The sequence below is a fragment of the Triturus cristatus genome, chromosome 6 (assembly GCF_964204655.1).
Source record: "Triturus cristatus chromosome 6, aTriCri1.1, whole genome shotgun sequence".
NCBI lineage: Eukaryota > Metazoa > Chordata > Amphibia > Caudata > Salamandridae > Triturus > Triturus cristatus.
Window position 1 is genome coordinate 1,541,381,480 of NC_140589.1, and position 21,294 is coordinate 1,541,402,773.

Consider the following 21,294-nt stretch of genomic DNA (forward strand, 5'->3'; position numbering starts at 1 on the left):
TTTAGGGGTCAGGGCGGGTATGGGTTATGGGTTTTGGGGTGCCAGGGGGGTAATTTTAGGGTTCACAGTTGGTATGGGTTTTGGGGTGATAGGGGGACAATTTTAGGGGTCAGGGCGGGTATGGGTTATGGGTGCCAGGGGGGTAATTTTAGGGTTCAGGGCGGTATGAGTTTTGGGGTTCAGGGGTAATTTTAGGGTTCAGGGTGGGTATGGGTTTTGGGGTGCTAGGGGGTAATTTTAGGGTTCAGGGTGTGTATGGATTTTAGGGTGCCACAAAAGAAAGATGGCTGTGGCACAACAACCCTATGGTGTATGAGATCATATGCGGCCTGCTTCCTGCCCCCTTGGCTCTTCCTGCGCCCCAGTGTTTCTTGTGCCCCACCTGGCACACATCATGTCGGAGGATGGTGATGATGTTAACATTTTGCCCCCCCCTGGAAACTTTCTGCGGACACCCATGGACCCTTAACAGCACATAGATGTACTCATAAGACCACATTAGATACAAACACGATAAGCGAGACTGGAATAGTAACCTGTACAAGCCTGCATAATTTGACTACTGGAGACCACCAACTAAATAATGCTAATGTTTATTGATAGTACAGCGTAACACTGGGAGTGACATGCCTGGAGGGAGAGGGAAGTTTGGGAGTGTATTAGTTTAGAGTTGTTAGGACTAGCGAGGCAGAGATATTTTAAGGGTTCTACTAAGAACTAGAGGTTGTTCCCCTTGACCCATGCCTATTTTTCCTCAGAGACAAGGAAGACTTTCTTTGATTGTCCAGTCAACTGCTCTGCGATATTGTATTTAGAAGTATCATGAGTATACGCTAAAGAATCTAAACTTATTTGAGTGTAAAACATACCAGGGGGAAGATTAGACCCAGGAATTGACAATTGCCAATGTCTTGATTTCTAAACCTAATAAAGTTTGTTTGAAAAAAAAATAAGTAACCTAAACATATACTGAGCAAACTCATCTCTTATTACCAGAAGGAAACAATCATCAGATAAGTGAGATGGCTGAGTCAGGTGATCTTAATTGGAAACAGTGTGCTGCTGCTTCAGGACATAGCCCAAGCAGCTCTCCAGAGGAGCAAAGATGTCTTCGTGTTGATAGAGACTCTAAACAAGAAAAGGTTAAGACTCCGGTAGGAACCTTGTGGGCTATTTCAATTCGAAAACTACAGCTTCCACAACTACAGATTTGAGGTTCAACAAATTTTAATCACTGCAATTACCAATCAGAAAAGGGACAGATACCTGGGGGTGTGGCCAAGATGGTGGCCGTATCGGACTCAGCTTAGCGAGCTCCGTCACTTGCCTGAACAAAATCCCTAACTAACCGTCCCCATCAAGTTCAGATTGCTGACTTAAGTACACCCAGGCACCGGCAATTAGTGGGAGATGTTGCCCGCATTAGAGTTTTGGGGAAACAACACCATCGCCATCTTCCTGAAGCAACGAGAAGATACCGGCGTGGCGTGCCTCGGGTGCGGCCTTGAACTGGCGCTGGACTCCGGATCCGCCAGCACAGATACTGCACTGGTGAGTCCTGCAGTACCTGACCCCAGTTGCCCTCATTGGGCCCCGAGAGGAGTACGGCCATTCGGGGACCCGCTGGGCTGCCCAGTTGCTTCCTTCCTGTCACCTCAGACGCGGGGGAGTTGTCTCATCAGAGCAGCTAGGGCTGACCAGCACTCTGCATATGTGGACCCCCTCCCTCCACATGGCCCCAAATGTGGCACTGCCACACGAGGGCTTACTGGGCCGCTAGCCGTTACATCTGCCGGCCCAGGCGCAGGATAATCGAGATGTCGGAGAAGCCAGAACCTATTAGGAACCCTTCCCAGGAAGACTGGGCTAATCCACGTGCCGTGCGGTGAGAGCCCTATTGTGTGTGTGTAGAGCCCCGACCTGAATGGAGAAACCTCACCCTGTTTGAACCCGGATCCTGGTGGAACCCGAAAGGACCCACTGTGCTGTCAGCATCTCCATAAACTGCCCGCCTGTCACCAACAGGGATACCCCACGTGGGGCTGCGCTCATCTACTGCAACCAGAGGTCCTGCTAAGATTCCCCAGGCCCTAGAGCATGAACAAATAACTTGGTGGTAGCATGCATGGCCTTAAACAGTGGATGTGCTCCTGCCAAGCACAAGCGCGCTCTGACCACAGAGCAGGGCTTCAGTGACAGGGCACACCTCAAGAATGGCCCTAGGACGGAGGTGAGCCAATCGCTGGCATAGGCCTCGAGCAGAGCCCTGGGGAGATAACATTGATGGCGTGAATCCCCCTCCAACATAATAGCCCCGTAGCCTTTTTAGTACGGTCGTACTTGGCAGGACCAGAATCTCCTGAGGGGGACATGCGAGGGCTGCGGGAGCAACCGTGCCGTCTTTGTTCTTCTAATCTATGGTGTGTCCCGCCTGAGGTGGCTAATCCTACGCACCTTATTCCAGGAATGCCTCTACTATATTGCAACTGACTGTACACCTGAGACTGGCAGACACTAACAACCTGCCTACTCAAACGCCCAAAACCAAACCCTTATCTCATGAGATGCAGGGGAGCACGGCAGACCACTCTGAAGATCCACGCCAGAGAACGTACATCCTACCCAAGAATGCAGAAGACCCACCATTCGCTCTGGAAGACCCAAGCTCTCTGCACTCATGGGGTAACCAAAGACTAAAACTGTTGGCACCCAAGCAAGTTCGGGAGGGCTCACTCAGCCCAAGGCTATGGAGACCAAGGAGGTGGACACAGTGTCGACATCAATTCACCTCGGCCATGACAAAATAATTGCTACCATAGCAGACACTAAAGATACCCTCCAACAGGATATCAGCACCGTGCTATGTCATCAAGCAACTTACCAAGGGCCACATTGAACGTGTATTATACATCTAAGGGAGGGCGGGGAATCAGACTTGTTAACTTGCAAGCATTAGCAGTACGATTTAGCGTGTCAATATCAATGCATTATTGAAGTGTGGGGAGGCATTCTGGGAAGTGTAGTTTTGTAATGTGAGGGAGTTAAATGATTGGAAGAATTAGGGGGAGGAGAGTACATCGACAGCGTAAAGAGTGAGAAGGTGAAGTAAGAAGGGGTATGCAGTGGAGTAAGGAAGGAAAAAAAATAGAGGGATATTTTGAAAATGAAATGTAAGTATGGAGAAAGGAGCTGACTAAGGGGCTGTGATATAATATAGAACGAGGGGAGCTAACTAGTACTAAGTCATAGATGGATTAACAGTTTGGTACGGGTGAGAAGCCTTGTTTGTTAAAACTTAAATAGAGTGCTGTGTGAGTAGAGGGAGAACGTTTAATAGGGACCGGTGTTAACTAGGCACGGGAAATGATCGATATGATTTAAATGTACATTGAACTGTGACATTGGGTTTCACGAGGTAATGGTGTTGTTTTAAACATTTGCAGTGATTCCCTGACGAAGGGCAGAGTAAGTGCCCGAAATGCATTGGATTGAGGATGTTTTTAAATGTATCCGGAGTGTTGCAGGCAAACTGCAATATTTGAAAATTTGGAAAGACATTTGAATGTCGCACATGTGATTGCCGATTCACATCTAAATTGCTCTAAACATTGGAGGAACGTGGAAATAAACATAAAATAAAACTGGATTAAACAGAGTCATCATATGCTCAAGGGCTGTGCGTCCGTTAAGGAGTGCAAAACACGCTCCATTTTGGGTAAATTGGAGTGGGGCAGAGTGGAATGGAGTAGAGTGTGGTGGAGAAGAGTGGGGCGGGGTAGATTGTAGAGCGGTGGGGTAGAGTGGAGTAGAGTAGATGGAGAAGGGCAGATTGGAGTAGGGTAGACTGCAGTGGGGTAGATTGGACTGTGGTAGATTGGGGTGGAGTGAGATACATAGGAGGGAAGTGGGGTAGATTTGAGTGGAGAGTGGTAGATTGGAGTGGAGTGGGGTAGATTTGAGTAGAGTGGAGTGTGGTAGAGTGTAGTGGAGTAGATTGGGGTGACTGGAATCGTTATGCTCCCCAACCTAGGCCCAAGTAGCAAAGCGACCTTTCACCTCACATTGGTCCTAACTTGCTCAACATAACGGTTCTAGCACTGACCTTTTACCCAATTATGTGCTGAATAAATGTTGATTGGTTTCCTTGAAACGAGCCTCATTTATTATGCATGAGGATTCTTAGTAAAATTCCCAGCACATGACATGCGTAACAGGATTAACATACTCTGAAAAAAAGTCATGGTCATCTTCATCCTAGGGTGACAGAAATACTTTGCATAATTGCAATTATTGATTTAGGCTCATTTACATAATTATACTCACAACATATCGATTGTGGTAGGAACCCAGAGGCTATCTTTGTGGTATAAAAGAACCGAGCCTTCACTAGGTAACCAGAGGAGATGCTTCCACACTGACACAATACACTGAGGGCAAGATGTACGACCAAATTTATCATGCGCAAATGAGTTAGCGACCCGTTTGCGCATGCTAAAATTGGTATGACCATGTACTAACACAATTTTGCGAGTCGCAAATCAATTGCGACTTGCAAAAAAGTGTTTAGAGACTCGCTATTTGGAAGGGGTGTTCCCTTCCAATTAGCGACTCTCTAGCTCATGTACCAATGTTTTGCGACCACAATTGCGGTCCTAAAACACTCACAATTACCACCTACATCAAGTAGGTGGTAATGCATTCGCAGATGGGAAGGGGTCCCAAGGAGACCCCTTCCCCTTTGCAAATGCATGCGAAAATATTTTTTAAGGCCAGGCTGGGACCACTACCTGCCCTTAAAAAATGAAATGAAAACGTTTCATATTTAGGTCTTGCCTAGCTCACCGAGAGTGACTCTGCATTTCGCACAAAAACTGTTATTGTTCAGATGCGAAGACTTCACCGGATAAGCATGATTCATTTGAGCACATGCAATAATACTGGTCGCAGAATACGCTTCCACTTACATCTCACAGAAAACACTTCCGTTTACCTCAGCTCTTTTGGGTCCAATCCTTTCAAAGAAATTACAGAAGGAAATCTGTTGGTTCCATAGTCAACCTCACGTCCTGAAGATGGTCTGACGGTCTTATTGCCAACACAGACCGAAACGTTGACTGCAACATCTATTTCTTTACACATTTGTTGGTTTTAAGGAATTGTTTACTGTTTTCTTCAGATCATTTTCCTTGGCTATCTTATGGAATAGATGTACGCATAGTTGCTCTGTAGGTTAAGGTGTTACATCTCTAGCACTATGTTTGGTTGATTCAGATTGGATTCCCCTGATTTCATTTATGTATATATATATATTAAATATATGTTCTTTTGAAGAAAAGTTCGCCCCGTGTAACCCTATTTTATGTCTGCGAAAAAATTGTCCGCCTGAAAAAGAAATGTCCTTTGTTTTGTTTGTTTGATTAATCATTAGTTCATCACTAATCAGGGTTGAACAGAAAGTAATTTTTGTATAAATGACTATTGAATCAAGTATAGAAACAAAATCCCTTGTAGGCACCCTTTTACTTACTTTTATCTCTAGGAGAGGGCCTCTTGGAATTACTTCAGACTTCCAAGAGACTTCTCCGTGTGGGTTTGCCTCCTCACACACATCCCATTGGCCTTTGCGTGTGGCTTTCAATAATGAAAGCATGCAAATGGCCAAAGACGGGTGCATGTCCCACCTTTCCTCAAAACTTTCACTCCCATTGCCTAGGGGTCTCGGGAGTGAGCAGCGGTGAGCAAGATGCCATCTGTTCTGGATCAGGTTTCCAATTAGCTTTCACTTTCGCGTGCAGCGGCGGGCACGACGGCAGCTGCATTCCTTACAGCGGGGCGTGCTTGTTAAGCCATGCGTGTGTGCGTATATACACACAATGGATATACACAGAGGCATCTTTGTCTTTTCACTAGTTCATGTGAATATTTATGCAGCCTCATCCATTTACACTAACTCGTTACTTCACCTGTTCACCATTTTGGCATTATTACAATTATTATTTCCACGTCAGCGCATCATCCTGATTGGGTCCCCGGTAATCTTCTTTTCGCACGAGCACGTACGCGATGAACTCACAGCTGTGGCCCTCACGGCACACAGATGGTGCATGTTTGCCAAAAACCATCTTTGGGAAACGGGGCAGAACAAGCCCAGCAGCTAGTGCCTAACGAGGTCGGTGGCGCCTGCCACTTTTCATATTGGGGGCCGGTCCTTTAGGCTGCTGACGGACTTGCCCGGGCATAACGAAGTTGCGGTTTCATCTTGTTACTGACTAGCGCACTGAAACGGACTGTAAATGTGTTTCAGATCCATACTTGCTCCTGTGATCTCCAGTATGTACGTGGCACTGCTGGGGGTAAGAACGGCATCTCCACCTGCTGAAAACGGGGCTTCAGCGAATCAATAGAAAAGGCGGCAGGCCCTCTCCTTCTAGGCCTCACTCTCTGGTACAATCTCCCCGCCGCCACAATCCTGATGTTCTAGAAGGATCTTAAAATCCTCCTCTTCATTTGTCCCCTTTCCTTCTCTAGCCTTTCTCATTCTCAGCGCAAGTTGGGGGGCTGCTTCAATGAATATCATGCTCTGGTATGCCACCTGTTGTTTGTAAAGTATCTGCATTGCCATGCTGTGGTATGCCACCTGTTGTAAAGCCCATAATTGCCATTGTGTTAAATGGCGCAAAGTTTGGAGTTCATTCCACGCCTCACATTGTCACCACATTGCGTTATCCGAGGCACATTGTTTCATCCCTCTGCACCTCACTATAAAATGGAAGCGCTGAAAACCGGCTACTCCAAATTAAAAGGGAAACATAAAAAATCGGATATTTAAATCAGATATTTAAATGTACAATTCGCATGAGTATTCCAACCGCAGTGGCGGATAGTCAGAGAATATGTCACTCGCACTGATGGTGTTGGGCCTCCCTACACTCATCCCATACCTTGTAGACACTGAAGTGATTAGCTCATAGTGTGCATTACACAAAACTTGCCTCCCTTTCCCTCTCGCGCCAGGTTTTCTCAAGACCAGAAGTAGAATGAAAGGGATGGCTTTGAGAATGGGGAGGTTGGAGTAAGTACAGAATGATGGGAATGGACAAGTAGTAGGTTTTTTGTAAATAGTGGTCGCGTGTGTGGGATGGTTAAAAGAGGAGTGAAAGTTAGAGAGAGAATGATTTTTGGGAGTTCACAGTAGTCAGAAAGGTTGGGGATCAGACAGAGGTGGGAGGGATGGGAAGGGAAGGATGGAAGTCTTTTTTTTAACAGCACGATGTAAATAATATGTATATAGACACGCACACACACACACGATGATTGGTAAAGTTAAGCTTGATTAAACCTTTCTGTATAAATACTCTTATGTACATTGAAGCAGCAATATTTGCATGGCCCACTGGGCACATTTATCTAGTGGTAAATGTATTATAGTTTCAAATAAGTGTAATTAACTTATACATACATAAATATACACATGGCACTTACTGTAGTTATTAGTACCCTCTATATATGCACCTTTATGTACATAGAAGCAGTAAATTTGACACAGTCTGTTATATACATGTATCTAGGGGAAATATATAGCTTTACCCTTATATAAATGTACCTACTTATAATAGAAGATATAGTTCAAAGTACAATGACGTGTACTAGTATAACAACAGCTCTTTTCCTTTACTGTGAGAAGTATAGTGTGTCATGTCTGAATATACTGTTGTGGTATATTCTTGAATTGTTAGTATAGCCGTCATGTGGGAAAAACCCAGCTCTTGACTAATCTTCTGAAGTGGAGATGGTTGTCAGTGGGTCTTATGTTCATGGGTAAGGGATTCCATAGTTTGGCTATGAGCAGCATAAGTGTTTTATCTGGATTTATTTTGCTTAAAAAAACAACTTACTTAACTTCGGTAGTGCTCTTTCTGGTGGATACTCCATCCAAGCATAGACTCCTCACCTTGTAAATACCCTAAGGTGCCAGACTGGATCCTTCTCAGTATTCCCACTGTGTGCTGGTAGATGGTGTTGTGATGCTCCGTGTGAGTTTCACCCCGCCCCAAAAGTGACTGCAGCCACATATACGGTCCGACCATGCACACTGATATCAGTTTCTTCCTTGACTCTGTCTGTGGCATCAGACGTAGACCTTATTAACTGATCAGATGTGACAGTATGCAGATCTCTTAAATGGAATCTTTTTAAGAATCGTGAAAAAAGTCCATTCCACAGAACGGGAGTAGGAGGCGGTGAGGAAGCTGCGGCTATCCATCAGAAAGTGAATTACTGAAGGTAAGTAACTTGGGGCCAGATGTAGGTAACTTCAATTTAGCGAGTCCTTAATAGCGATTTTTACCGAATCGCTATTAAGGACTCGCTAAATGGAATGTAGGTAGGAATCACTAAAATATTAGCGATTCCTTAACATTCCTTAATAACGAATCAGTAATTGAGATTCGTTATTAAGGAATACCTACCCATTCATTCCTATGGGCTAGGAGGCCGATAGGAATGAATGGGAAGATATTCACTATTAGGGATTCGGTATTACCGAATCGCTAATAGCGGGAGCTATTTCAAGGGTGCCAGGGTGTCCAAATGACACCCTGTTGCACCCCTGAAATGTGCATGTGTGTAAATGTGGCGCACATCCATGCCCTAAGGGCATGGATGTGTGCCACATGGCACATTTAAAAAAGCAAAAAAGTGCTTTTTCAAAGGAAGTCGCTACTTACCACCAACTTGAAGTTGGTGGTAATTAGCAATTCCTTAAGGCTGAAGTGCACAATTTTTAGTGCTACGTACATTGCATTTAAGGAATCGGTATTTCCGATTCCTTAAATGCAAGAGCAAAATAAGGAATCGGTATTTTGCGATTCCTTATTTTGCAAGTAGGTTTCAACTCACCTACATTGAACTCAGCCAAATACCGGTCGGTAACGCAGAAATTCTGCGAATTTCTGCGTTACCGCTCGGTATTTGGCTACTTGGTCTTCTAATGGATACTTCGATCCACAGATTCCTTGCCATGTGAGCAGATACCATAGCAGAACCTTCAAAAGTGGTGGGTCTGTGGAATGGTTCAGACCAGAAAAACCTACAGGACTGACCATGCAAAGTGCCCTTCTCGCCAGACCTGGATATAAAGTGAGTAGTGCCCTGTGAACGTATGGGGTGTTGCCTAGGTCATAAGACTGAGAAATGTACAGAACAGACACTGCGCATGCCAACACAATGGTGGCATCCTTGGTGCTGGTTGAATGACCCCTCAGGACATCTTGTGGCTGCTTTTCGGGCAGTGCGTAGCAGATCTTTATACAGAGGCCTATCCACCTTGATATGGGCCTTTTCTGCATTGCTTTACCTATCTTAGCCCCAATAAATCCCATGAAGAGCTGATCATCCAATCAATAATCTTTGGTATGATCGAAATAACAGCTCAAAGGTCTAATGGAGCACAAGTAGCAGAGTCTCTTTCAAGGGGTGAGGTAGAAGGAAGAATGTCGAAACTGTGATAGACTGTCCGACATGAAAGGGTTTCCCAACTTTCAGCATGAAGTCTCAGAGCAACTCTCACTGAGACCCCCGACCGAGGATGAAATATCTGGATCATACCCTGACTGTCCTGAATCATTGATCCGGATGATAGGCTCAAAACTGTGTCCGCTTCAATGAACAGAAGCCTCTATGAGGGAATAAGGTATGACTTCAACACTTTGATCGTGAACTTTAAAGATGTTATGAAGTTTGCCGTCATCTGGAGATTGTTTACAACTGACTGTGGAGAGCCTGCCTTCAACAGCCAGTCATCAAGGTAGGGGAAAACTGGTATCCCTAACCTCCAAAGATGTGCTGCAACCACCACCCACACTTTTGTGAACATCGGCATGCCACTGGCAGGCTATGTGTTGTTGTCGAAGGCCTCTTTTTCTTTGCTTCAGAGAGCCGTTCCCTCTACTGGTGACCTAAGATCCAGTCAAATACTATCCTGATCATAATGAGGTACTCATCATCCCGACACCTCCATCAACATGTTGACTGGGTTCTGATTATGAAGAAAAAGTAATGTGTAGCTTTCTACATAAAGGCAGAGTTCTGAGTCGGATGAGATTGGACTAACTGCGCAAAAGGTTGTAAAAGGTACAACTTAGGTTGATGTTGTGTCAGATTCACTAACGAGTCCGATAGGCTGACAGGTTATTCTTCTGGTGACGACGAGCGAAGGACTGGAGAAGATCGTGGCACTGGATTCGAAGTCGGCCTGGGTGTCAGCCTAGGAATCGAGACAGACCCAACAGCACAGCTGAGTGGCACAGGAGGCATCGAGGATGGATCCGCTGATGGTAGCCCACCTGGACGCCTTCTCGGAACCTTGGGCAAAAAGGTGCCCTACAAGGAGCTAGAAGGGTGCCAAAGATGTGTAGAATGAGCTCCTTGATGGTGTCAACTTGTTATGGCATGACGATGGGCCAGGAAATCGGTTTGCGTTGGGATAAGCGTTGGAATCAGTTCCTTTGTAAGGGACCAGGACCAAGGTCATGAGGGACTTTGACTTCCGCAGGACTTCTCCTGATGAAAGTGGTAAGAAGAGGAAAAGGCCCGCCTTGACTTCTTATGCTTCTTTTCGATTTGATCATACCTGACGACTTGGAGTGTGAAGAAGACCTATTGCAGGAATGGTCCGAAGAAATAAATGGATTTGTGCCCTCAACTTGATTGGGACCGATGCTTAAGTGACTTCCAACTGTGTTTGTTGAAAAAGAGCTTGGCTTCGCAGTCCCGGATCATCTTGAAATTCATCCAGGTGCTGTCCTCACAAGCTGTGGAGTCATAAACCCTAAGCATCAGAGAAATACATGGTGGGGCTCTGTCACAGACATCTGTTTGCGACAGTCCTTACAAGGTTTAAATCCTGTAGTCTTCAGAAGGATATATTCCCTTGCACACTGAGAAAAAAGTTTGACAAAAAAACTCAACAAGAAGAGAAAAGGTTGGGGATACAAGCTCCGGAGCAGTATCCGAAGGCACGGAGAGAAAGGCACTGATGTCAGTGTGCAAGGGTGGAGCATATGTGGCTCTGGCATCACTTCAGTGGCGCGTGACCAACTACTCACGTGCTGGAGCAATGCTGAGAAAAATCTTCGGATCTAGTCAGCTGCCTGGGGTTATTCGCAAGGTGAGGAATCTGTGGTAAGAAGCATCCCTCAGAATGGCTTCTTACTTTCTTCCATGCCAGGAACTGTAATTTGTAAACACTTCAGATGTCAACCATCCAATACAAACCCAAACTGCTACGTCAAATTAGCATCAACCTTATACTACTTCGCTATTTAAAAAAAATCCAGAATATTCCAGGGAAAAGAACAAATCATGCAGAGTTTCTATGAACTACAACCTAACATAATGCTTCCTTGAAGCTGTGGTTGGTGATGTTATCAACCATAAGTCATTTGAAGAACAGATGCTGTCATCAGAACCCCTCAATGGCATTGCAAGTTTATAATTAGAGCAGCGAGGTTATTTATTATATTTAAATTACACATCAATATGGTAAGGTCTGTCACAATGCATCCTAAAGAGGGAGAAATATTAATAATCTTAATAAATAATTGAATTCACTAAAAAAATGAATTTCAGGTTGTACAGGATAAGAAGGAATAAAAACTAAAACCGGTTTACAAAAATAATTGTTACAAATATTATTAAAAATAAGTTCAGTTGCTGTGATACTCAGGTTGGAAGTCACTTTCTTGAAACAAGAAAGTATTAATTATTAAAAATGTGTCATCACCTGACCAACTCTCCCAGGATGCTTCATGGCTAAACCTCCACTGGAGACAGCAGCAGCTACATTTCCATCTTGGTCAACCACAATTGCTCCAACAGTATCTAAGGGTCCTGAGTCATTCTCCTGTGTGATAAAATAACAGTAAGTGATAGAATATCAAACAAGAAAGGAAGGACAAACAGTGGCTAATGTTCATACCTGCAGCATAATAGTATTTGAACATTTTTTTTAAATCTGATAGGATTTTTTATTCAAAACACTGTATAGAAAGGGATTACAATTCACTCAAACCAACAACTATAGAGCAAAAAATTTAAAAACAATTCTGGAAGATTGCAAATGTACATAATGTACTATATAGAGTGCTACATCCAGCAATCACGGTTAAGAGGGGCTACAAGCATGAAACAAGACACAGAGCAGGACACTGACAGAAATATGGAGGCAGACACAAAGGGCGGCGGAGGAAGACAAAGGGTGGGGGAGATGCGAGTTAGGGAGAGGATTAAAGCGTCAAGAGTGCAAAACTGAGAGTGGATGCATGTGTCTCCCATTTTATACTAATAAGCAGTTAAGATTTACGTTCAGTCATAAGCTATACTGCTACTAAACCTGCAACTTCTACCTTGTTCTCACAAGACTACTTGAACAGTGCATATATCAGTAAGGTGCAGCTTATGTTGTGGCCTGACAAGGAGTAGTTTCTTTTCTGTAACTCCAGTTCTGTAGTAGGGGTATCTCTGTTATAGTCATAATCTAGTGAATAGTCCCGCCCATGTGCGCGGACCCCGGAGCAATAAAAATAATCTCTTAAATTGTCAAGCCATGCAGACCTGCATCTACACTTAAGAGAGAATTCCAAAGACAGATAATGCAGCCTATATCCCCAGGCCACACTGTCCAGTATTTCAACTAGAAAGAATTCCACCAACAACCACCAACAGCACTGCCTGTCCAGCTTTTTGCACAGAGAAAAACCTGCCTCTTCCAGCAAAAGCCTCTGGAATGATAGAGAGGAAGGAATGGACAGACAAGCCCCATAGGCTGCCATTATGTGGCTCAGAACAGGATACTGTGCCTTTAAGAAAACTTTCCAGAACTTTTCCAGTATGCCAGAATGCACAGCAAGTCCCTTTTACTTTCAGTTCTTTTTGAAGGCGTAGCACGCCAGACCTGTAGCATTCATTATATTAACATTCATCTCTCCACCGGGGAGGAGGGCGGGCGCTTATGACTATAACAGAGATACCCCTACTACAGAACTGGAGTTACAGAAAAGAAACTACTCCTTCTGTAGTAGGGGATCTCTGTGTATAGTCATAATCTAGTGAATAGAATGGCAAGCCCATCCCCACAGAAAAACAGCGGTGGAGAAGATTACAAAATAATACCACTACTGTGCGAACAAATTTCGCAGCGAAGCCTGCCCAACCTGAGTATCTGCCCTCGCATCCGAGTCCAGACAGTAATGCGCAGCAAAGGTATGGACCGACTTCCAAGTGGCCGCCTTGCAGATTTCTGCAATCGGAACATTACGCAGCAAAGCAGTCGTGGCAGCTTTGCCCCTGGTGGAATGAGCCTTAGGTTTACCCCCTAAGGTCTTATTAGCCTTTTGATAACACAACTGTATACAGGACACAATCCACCGAGAGATGGACAGTTTGGAGGTAGCAAGACCGGTCCTGACTGATCCATAATTGATTAACAATTGGTCTGACCTACGAATATCTTTGGTCTTATCAAGATAAAACTTCAACACCCTCCTAACGTCCAGGGAATGTAGAGACCTTTCCGCTGGAGAAGAAGGATTCTGAAAAAACGTAGGTAAAGTTATGGTCTGGTTGACATGAAAATCAGATATAACCTTAGGAAGAAATTTAGGGTGAGTATGCATAACAACCTTAGCAGCATGAAATACAGTATAAGGTTCTCGGCAACACAACGCCTGAAGTTCACTCACCCTGCGGGCCGATGTAATGGCCACTAGGAACGCCGCCTTCCAGGACAGGTGCTGCAACAAAGCCTTGTGAATAGGTTCAAAAGGCTCCTTCATCAATCTGGACAGCACCACATTCAATTCCCAGGAAGGCAAGGGAAGTCTGACAGGAGGGAACACCTTCTTCAAGCCTTCCAAAAAATAATTGACCACAGGGATCTGAAAGAAGGAAGTCTGTGAAGGGAATTTCCTGTAAGCAGTCAAAGCAGCGAGATGAACCTTAATGGAGTGGAAATTAAGGTCAGACTGCGCCAAATGTAAAAGATATGGAAGGATGACATCTTCCTTACAGGTCGTCGGGTCAAAGTTCTTGGATTTGCACCAGATGCAGAATCTCTTCCACTTGTAAGCATAGGAAGTCCTAGTGGAAGGACGTTTAGCCTCCTTCAGTATGCCCATACAATCTTCTGGTAGATTCAAATGGCCATATTGCACTATCTCAGGAGCCATGCCGCCAAACTCAAAGACGAGAGGTTGGGATGCACCATCCGCCCCCCGAACTTCGTGAGGAAGGAGAGACCGGTGAAGCAGGTCCGTGAACCACCACTGCCTGGGCCATTCCGGGGCAATCAGGATCATCCGCGCCCCGGACCTGGACAGTTTGATGAGCACTGCCGGAATCAGGGGAAAGGGTGGAAAAGGGTACAGAAAGCTGTTCGACCAGTCGATCCATAGCGCATTCCCCAGCGTCCCCTTCTGGTAGTACCTGGATGCGAAGTCTCGGCATTTGCTGTTTTCGGCGGTGGCGAACAGATCTACGTCTGGAGTTCCCCACCTTGCGAAGACTTCTCCTAGTACCTCGTCGTTTATGACCCATTCGTGGTTCTCCTGAAGCAGCCTGCTCAGCGCGTCCGCCTGAACATTCTGCACCCCCGGCAGATGCGCGGCCGTGATCATCAGTCCCCGGGCCAGAAGCCAGCGCCAGATCGCCTGCGCCTCCTGCGACAGAGTGCGCGATCTCGACCCCCCTTGCTTGTTGAGATAATACATTGTGGTTGTATTGTCCGTCTGTATCAGCAACGAGTTGGTCTGGAAGGACGGATGGAAGGCCTTCAATGCCAAGTACACGGCTTAGTTCCAGGAAATTGATGTGGTACGTCGACTCCACCGGGGACCACTTTCCTTGTATCTGTAAGTCTCCGGAGTGCGCTCCCCAACCGTGGAGAGACGCATCCGTCACGATACTCGTCTCGGGAATGTCCTTGTGGAAGGGAACCCCCTTGAGGAGATTCTCCGCCGAACACCACCATCTCAGAGACTGAAGAGCATGTAGAGACAGCCGTATCTTGTCGTCCCAAGAACCTGTTCTCTGATCCTCCAAGCACTCCTAGAGTGGTCTCATGTGCAGCCGTGCGTGCAGAGTGAGGAAGATACAGGAGGCCATCGACCCCAGCAGCGAAGACATCTTCCTCACTGTCACCGATGGAGCGGCCATGAGGTCCTGAGCCTTCCGAAGGAGCGATAACCGTCTCTCCTCCGAAGGAGACACGCTTGCTGACCGTGTATCGATGGAGGCCCCCAAGTACTGTATGCACTGGACCGGAGTCGGGACAGATTTAGACATGTTGGCGTGTAACACCAGCTTGTTCAAGAGAACGCACGTCCTCCGGAAGTGCGCCTGCGCTTCTGAAAAAGATGAGGCCTTGATCAACCAGTCGTCGCTACCACTGCCATGCACTTCGAGAAGGTCCTGGGAGCAGACTTTAGCCAGAATGGCAGTACTGTGTATTGATAATGATTGGCGCCGACTTGGAATCGCAGGAACTTCCTGTGTTTCCATGCAATGGGCACATGGAAGTACGCATCTTGTAGGTCTATGGCACAGAGCCAGTCTCCCTGTTGCAGCTGAGGGTAAATCTGATGCAACGACAGCATGCGAAACTTCTCTCTGCGAATCCATTTGTTTGCTTGCCGCAAATCCAGAATGGGCCTGAACTCGTTCTTGTCCTTCTTGCGAACCAGGAAGAAACGAGAGTACAGACCTCTTCCCCTTTGAGACAGAGGTACGTCTTCCACCGCCTTTTTCCTTAACAGGATGTCTGCCTCCGCCTGGAGCTCTCGCAGTTGATACCGCGAGCTTACCGGTGGAATCTCTGGAAGCGGCCTGATGAACCGAAGACTGTATCCATTGCAAACAATATTCAGCACCCACTTGTCCTGAGTAATTTTTCTCCACTCTGCCGGAAAAAATTGAATGCTTCCCCCCACTGGAGTGGGTAACGGTTGCAGGGGAAGTAGATGCTCAGGGCCGCGACCCGGCCGGGCCCTTGGTAGCAGTAGCGGACTGCTGGCCCCCTCTACCCTTCTGGCGTTTCTGGAAGGGTTTACGGAACTGCTGCTGCTGGTTTTGCTGCTGTCCCGAGGCCTGCCCACGCCCTCTGCCCGCAGACCCGAACCGTCTCTGGAACGGGCGTTTCTTCTTTTCTGTCTTTTCCAACCCGACAGCCGTCAGGGTCTCTGCCTCCGTCTTCATGCGGGCCATCTCGTTGTCCGCAGGCTGGCCGAACAGGGTTTCCCCCGAGAAAGGCAGATTGGCCACTCTATGCTGAGCCTCCGGCTTGAGCGAGGTAAGGCGAAGCCACGCGTGACGTCGTTGGTGGACGCCATGACAGTACCCATGCGCCGCCAGCAGGGACACATCCGCTGCCGCACTGATCACCTGGTTTGAAACCAGCATCCCCTCGCGCAAAGTCTCCAAGAAGCCTTCCCTCTTGTCGCGAGGCAGCAGCTCCGCGTACTGCTGGAGAGACTCCCACAGGGCACGGTCGTAACGCCCCAACAGAGCCCCAGCACTTGCCGCCTTCATGGTGGAAGCAGCCGTCCCACAGACCTTCCTGCCCGCCGAATCTAGCCATCGGCTCTCCATGTCGGGCGGAACTGTCGATGAAGGGGTGGTAGCATGCTGCTTCCTCGCCGCCGTCACAATGACTGAATCCGGCTTAGGGTCCGTCCTCAAAAAGGTCAGGTCCGAGTCCGGGGCCCGATACTTCTTCATAAGCCAGGAGTGGGCAGATTTTGTCACTGCCGGAGTGAGGAACAACTCCATAGCGGGCTCCACCAGTCCCCGCACGAGAGGCAGCAGGGGGCGAGACAGGTGCTTCTTGTGCAGCGTCTCGAATATCACGGACGTCGTAGGTGTCGGTACCGTCACGGTGATTCCCAACTTGGCTGCACCTCTCAGTAGTACCTCCTGGAAGGAGACCAGATCGTCAACCGGCGACACCCTCGTCTCGGGCGAGTCCGACAGCGTCGGCGAGAAGTCCCTGGCAGATGATCGAGTGCGTGATCTGGATCTGCGCCTCCTGTGTCGTCGCCTCGATGTTGACGACGAACGCCCACGGCTCCGCGATCTCCCTCTCCGTCCGGAGCGGGAGCGCGATCTCCTTGGCTGTGGTCTGTCCGCCGGCCTCGCTGGGCCTGGCGACGGTGGCTTACCCTGGCGCCGCGGCCTAGGAGTTCCCTGCGGCGGCGTCAGATACCTGGGCAACGAGACCGATCGTGTCGGAACCGGTGGTGGGCCCGAAGGCCTGCGAGGCGGAATAGCAGGAGGAGGAGGAGGAGGAGGAGGCGGCGGCGGTGGTGGTGGCGTTAGTGGCGGAGGAGGAGGAGGAGGCGGCGTATATACCACTGAGTACCCCGAGCCCGGGGACTTCGTCGAGGGACTCCTGGTGTCCGGGTGCCCCCTGCGCCTCCTCGACGTCGATGGATCCCTCTCCGACGTCGATCGCCTCCGTGACGTCGATCGCTTCCGTGACGTCGATCGCCTCCGTGACGTCGATCGCCTCCTTGACGTCGATCGCCTCCTTGACGTCGATCGCCTCCTTGACGTCCTCGGCCTCGACGGCGAAAGCCGCCTCGACGGCGAACGCCTCGACGGCGACCGTCTCCTCTTCGCCGACGGCGACCGGCGACCTAGGCTCGACGGTGAGCACCGACGCCGGGCCTGATCTCGACGTCGATGTCTCGACGCCGACGGCGTCGACGCAGATGATGCCGAAGTCGTCGACGGCGGTCTGATCAGCTCCCTCGACGTTGAACGTCGACGTCGCTTCTCCCCAGAGCCCTGGGGAGACGGCGAACAGACCGTAGTCATCCCTCTCGACGCCTTAGTCGACGTCATAAACGCCGGTGGAGAATGGGGGCGTTTGCCGGTCTTCCTGCCCCTGGGGAGCCCCCCAGAGGCCTCAGCATGGGCAGAATCAGCCCCTCCTGACTCACCTTGTGCCTTCAGCCTTCTGTCCTCCAGGACTTGGAGCCTAATCTTCATTCTTTCTCTCAGGGTCCTGGCTGAGAACGAGTGGCAGATCTCACACTCTTCCAGCACATGGGACTGGGGAAGGCAGCCTATACACACCTTGTGTGGGTCTGACTTAGCCTTCTTCCTATCGCACTCTGGGCACTTGTCAAACAAGCCAGGCATGTTGACAACACCTGAAGGATGCCCCAACACTAAAACACTTGAAAATGTGACAAAAATCACCAATAAACCCTTGAAAAGGGAGAGCTCAATGCTCCAGGGTCCTGCTAGCAGGAGCCGGAAAAAAGAACTGAAAGTAAAAGGGACCTGCTGTGCATTCTGGGATACTGGAAAACTTCTGGAAAGTGTTCTTAAAGGCACAGTATCCTGTTCTGAGCCACATAATGGCAGCCTATGGGGCTTGTCTGTCCATTCCTTCCTCTCTATCATTCCAGAGGCTTTTGCTGGAAGAGGCAGGTTTTTCTCTGTGGAAAAAGCAGGACAGGCAGTGCTGTTGGTGGTTGTTGGTGGAATTCTTTCTAGTTGAAGTACTGGACAGTGTGGCCTGGGGATATAGGCTGCATTATCTGTCTTTGAAATTCTCTCTTAAGTGTAGATGCAGGTCTGCATGGCTTGACAATTTAAGAGATTATTTTTATTGCTCCGGGGTCCGCGCACATGGGCGGGACTAGTCACTAGATTATAACTATAACAGAGATCCCCTACTACAGAAACCTAAGATACCTTGCCCTTATGGGAAGGAACTATGGAACTAAGGGATGAGACTCTGGAACTTGGGGAGCAAATGGTGACATATACAATCAAAGGTGAAGAATCCTAAAACATAGAGGAAAGTAAATTGGGACTAGTGGGGGGGAGGGATGTTCTTGACTAAGGATAGCAACCTACTATGCTGGGAAGGACCTGGAAAGGTCACAAAGTAATAGAAGAGGCCTTGGAACCAAGGGGCTATAGTTCTAGAATTAAGAGAAGAGGTCCTGATACTCAGAGGTTGAGACCCAAAACTAATGTTTGAGGCCACAAAACTAAGAGGAGTGGCTCAGCAGTGTGGGGCGTAGCCACAGGACTATGGAGAGTAGACCTAGGCCAATGTATAGAGGTGCCTACAGTAAGGTGATAGTAATCAAAATAAGCAGTCAAGAATCAAAACTAAGGAGAGCGAAACTGAAATTAAAGGGAGGAGTCGACAAACTTATGGATGCGACATCCCAGAACTAAGGGGCAATATCCCTAATAAGTGACACTCAGGAACTATGGAGAGTAGTCTATAAACTAAGAGGACGGCCCTGTAACCAAGAAGATAAAACTTGAAATTACAAAGGCATGAAACTACAGTAAAGAAACAATGAAAATAGATAGGAACAGGGATCCTAGAACAAATATACAATGCAGCTGGAACTAATATGAAGAGAGAGATCCTTGCATTAAGGTGAAGGCTGCAGGGAAGAATCTTGTTAGTCCCATTGCAGTGAAGGTGGCCTGGGTGACCTCCCACCCATGACACTTTAGCAAACTTTCCACTGCACCAGCATTCCGTGGGAACACCTTGCAGTACTTCAGAACCTACACAATAGATTCCCGATTAATGTATGTCTATAACTTGACAGCAGAGATAGGGTTCCTAAAACACAGGTAGCAATGCAAATTATAAGATTTTAGAAAACACCCTTACAGAAAAGAGGAAGAGGCCATGCAATAATGGAAAGAGAGTGAGCCTGGGACCAATTAGGAGTGAAATGAATCAGAAACTAAGGGATAAAAAAACGGTCACTGGTAGTATGGACAGGGGCACATGGGGATTATGGGACGAAGGGGGGCTCAAAGTATAAACAGGTAGCGGTGGCCTACTTCTGAATCTACCTCATTACACTTTTTTCACCATGGTGTGGTATAGGAAGAACTTTAAGACCCACAGCACGCCAGTTAATGCTGTTTTGACCTAATACTAGCCTATTTTGGTTTGGGGACTCAGACAGAGGAAAATACCAAGTCTATCATCTTTGAAGTACCATATGCATGAAAATTATAATTGAAAGCTGAACTGCATTCATGTAATCTTAAAGACACTTCATACTTTACTACTAACTGCTTCTTTGGTTGTGTTCCAGGAGCATCACTTGTTCACATTTTAGAGGGATTTCATGTTGCCTAACGTAGTTCAGAAATTACCATAGTAACAAAGATCGTAATTAAATTATCATCTTGCAAGCAGGAGAGAACAGAGAGTCTCTAAAACATAAAGCATTTCATGGCTCTACTTTTTGGGGTAGGGTTTTATTTGACGTAACATTAATTCCAGAGACCAATTTATGTCGAAATGCTCAATAAGTGACAAAGAGAGAATGAGGAGAATAAAAACGGAAACATTAGAAAACCTGGAAAGATGATCTTGTGTTCCCTAACATCTCACAGAGCTTTGTCTGTGGCCTGTTAAGCTTAACTTAATGGCACTTGCATCATTCATGACAAATCATCTCATACAGCAAGCATAGAGCAGACAAATTGGTCTACAGAGCAGCTTTATGATTAATTAAGAATCTGAGGTATCCAAGTCTTTATGAGACATGGAGTTTTATTCTCTTGCATGTTAATTCATTATCTGTTGTTTTCGTTGGTAGGCCTCTGGTACTATTGTAAACAGAGAACATCTAGTCTTAGCTATGTGCCCCATATCATTGTGTGGTTGAATGATGTTATTATGTCCTTGCTTTCAAAGCATGGTTCAGCTCCTTCCTATACAATGATTATTTGCATCTAAGCATTTTTCAACAAGTACAATTAACAAAAACAGCCAGATTGTTATGGTAAAATAATTAAAATTAACACATTTAACAGGAATAGATGGCAAACACTTTCAACTTATGTGAAATAAGTAATATGAAAATGGGGCATGATAAAAAAACAATTATTTATTTAGCACAGGAAATAAGTAAAATAAATATGTAGCAATTTCTTGTGTTCATTCATTGTGTGAAATGCCAAGTCGCAATGGTTTGTAAAGGGAAGTTCAGTACTTGATACACAATATTTGATATAGATGGCGTGGTCTGGTAAACAGTATGTCTCATATGTCATTAAAAAGATAAAGGAACTGAATTATAGTGCTATATATGTATAATTACAGAAAAAAGGCAAAGGATGGAATGGGTAACAAGAGATCACTGTATTGTTACCATCATGTGATAATTCCATATGGGGCAGTGATTAAGTGGGTACAGAGATTAAAGCATTACATTGCCCAATAGAAGTAATTTATCACAG

The 21,294-nt window shown here is 46.7% G+C and overlaps 1 protein-coding gene across 1 annotated transcript in view; it reads right to left on the reverse strand.

Annotated features, from left to right (window-relative positions):
• Window positions 1-21,294, reverse strand: part of TASP1 (taspase 1) — a 662,603-nt gene that overhangs the window by 290,132 nt on the left and 351,177 nt on the right. The window contains exon 9 of the mRNA XM_085612698.1: window positions 11,783-11,902. Within this exon, the coding sequence (XP_085468824.1) occupies window positions 11,783-11,902 (120 nt within the window). The remainder of the gene's footprint in view (window positions 1-11,782; window positions 11,903-21,294) is intronic.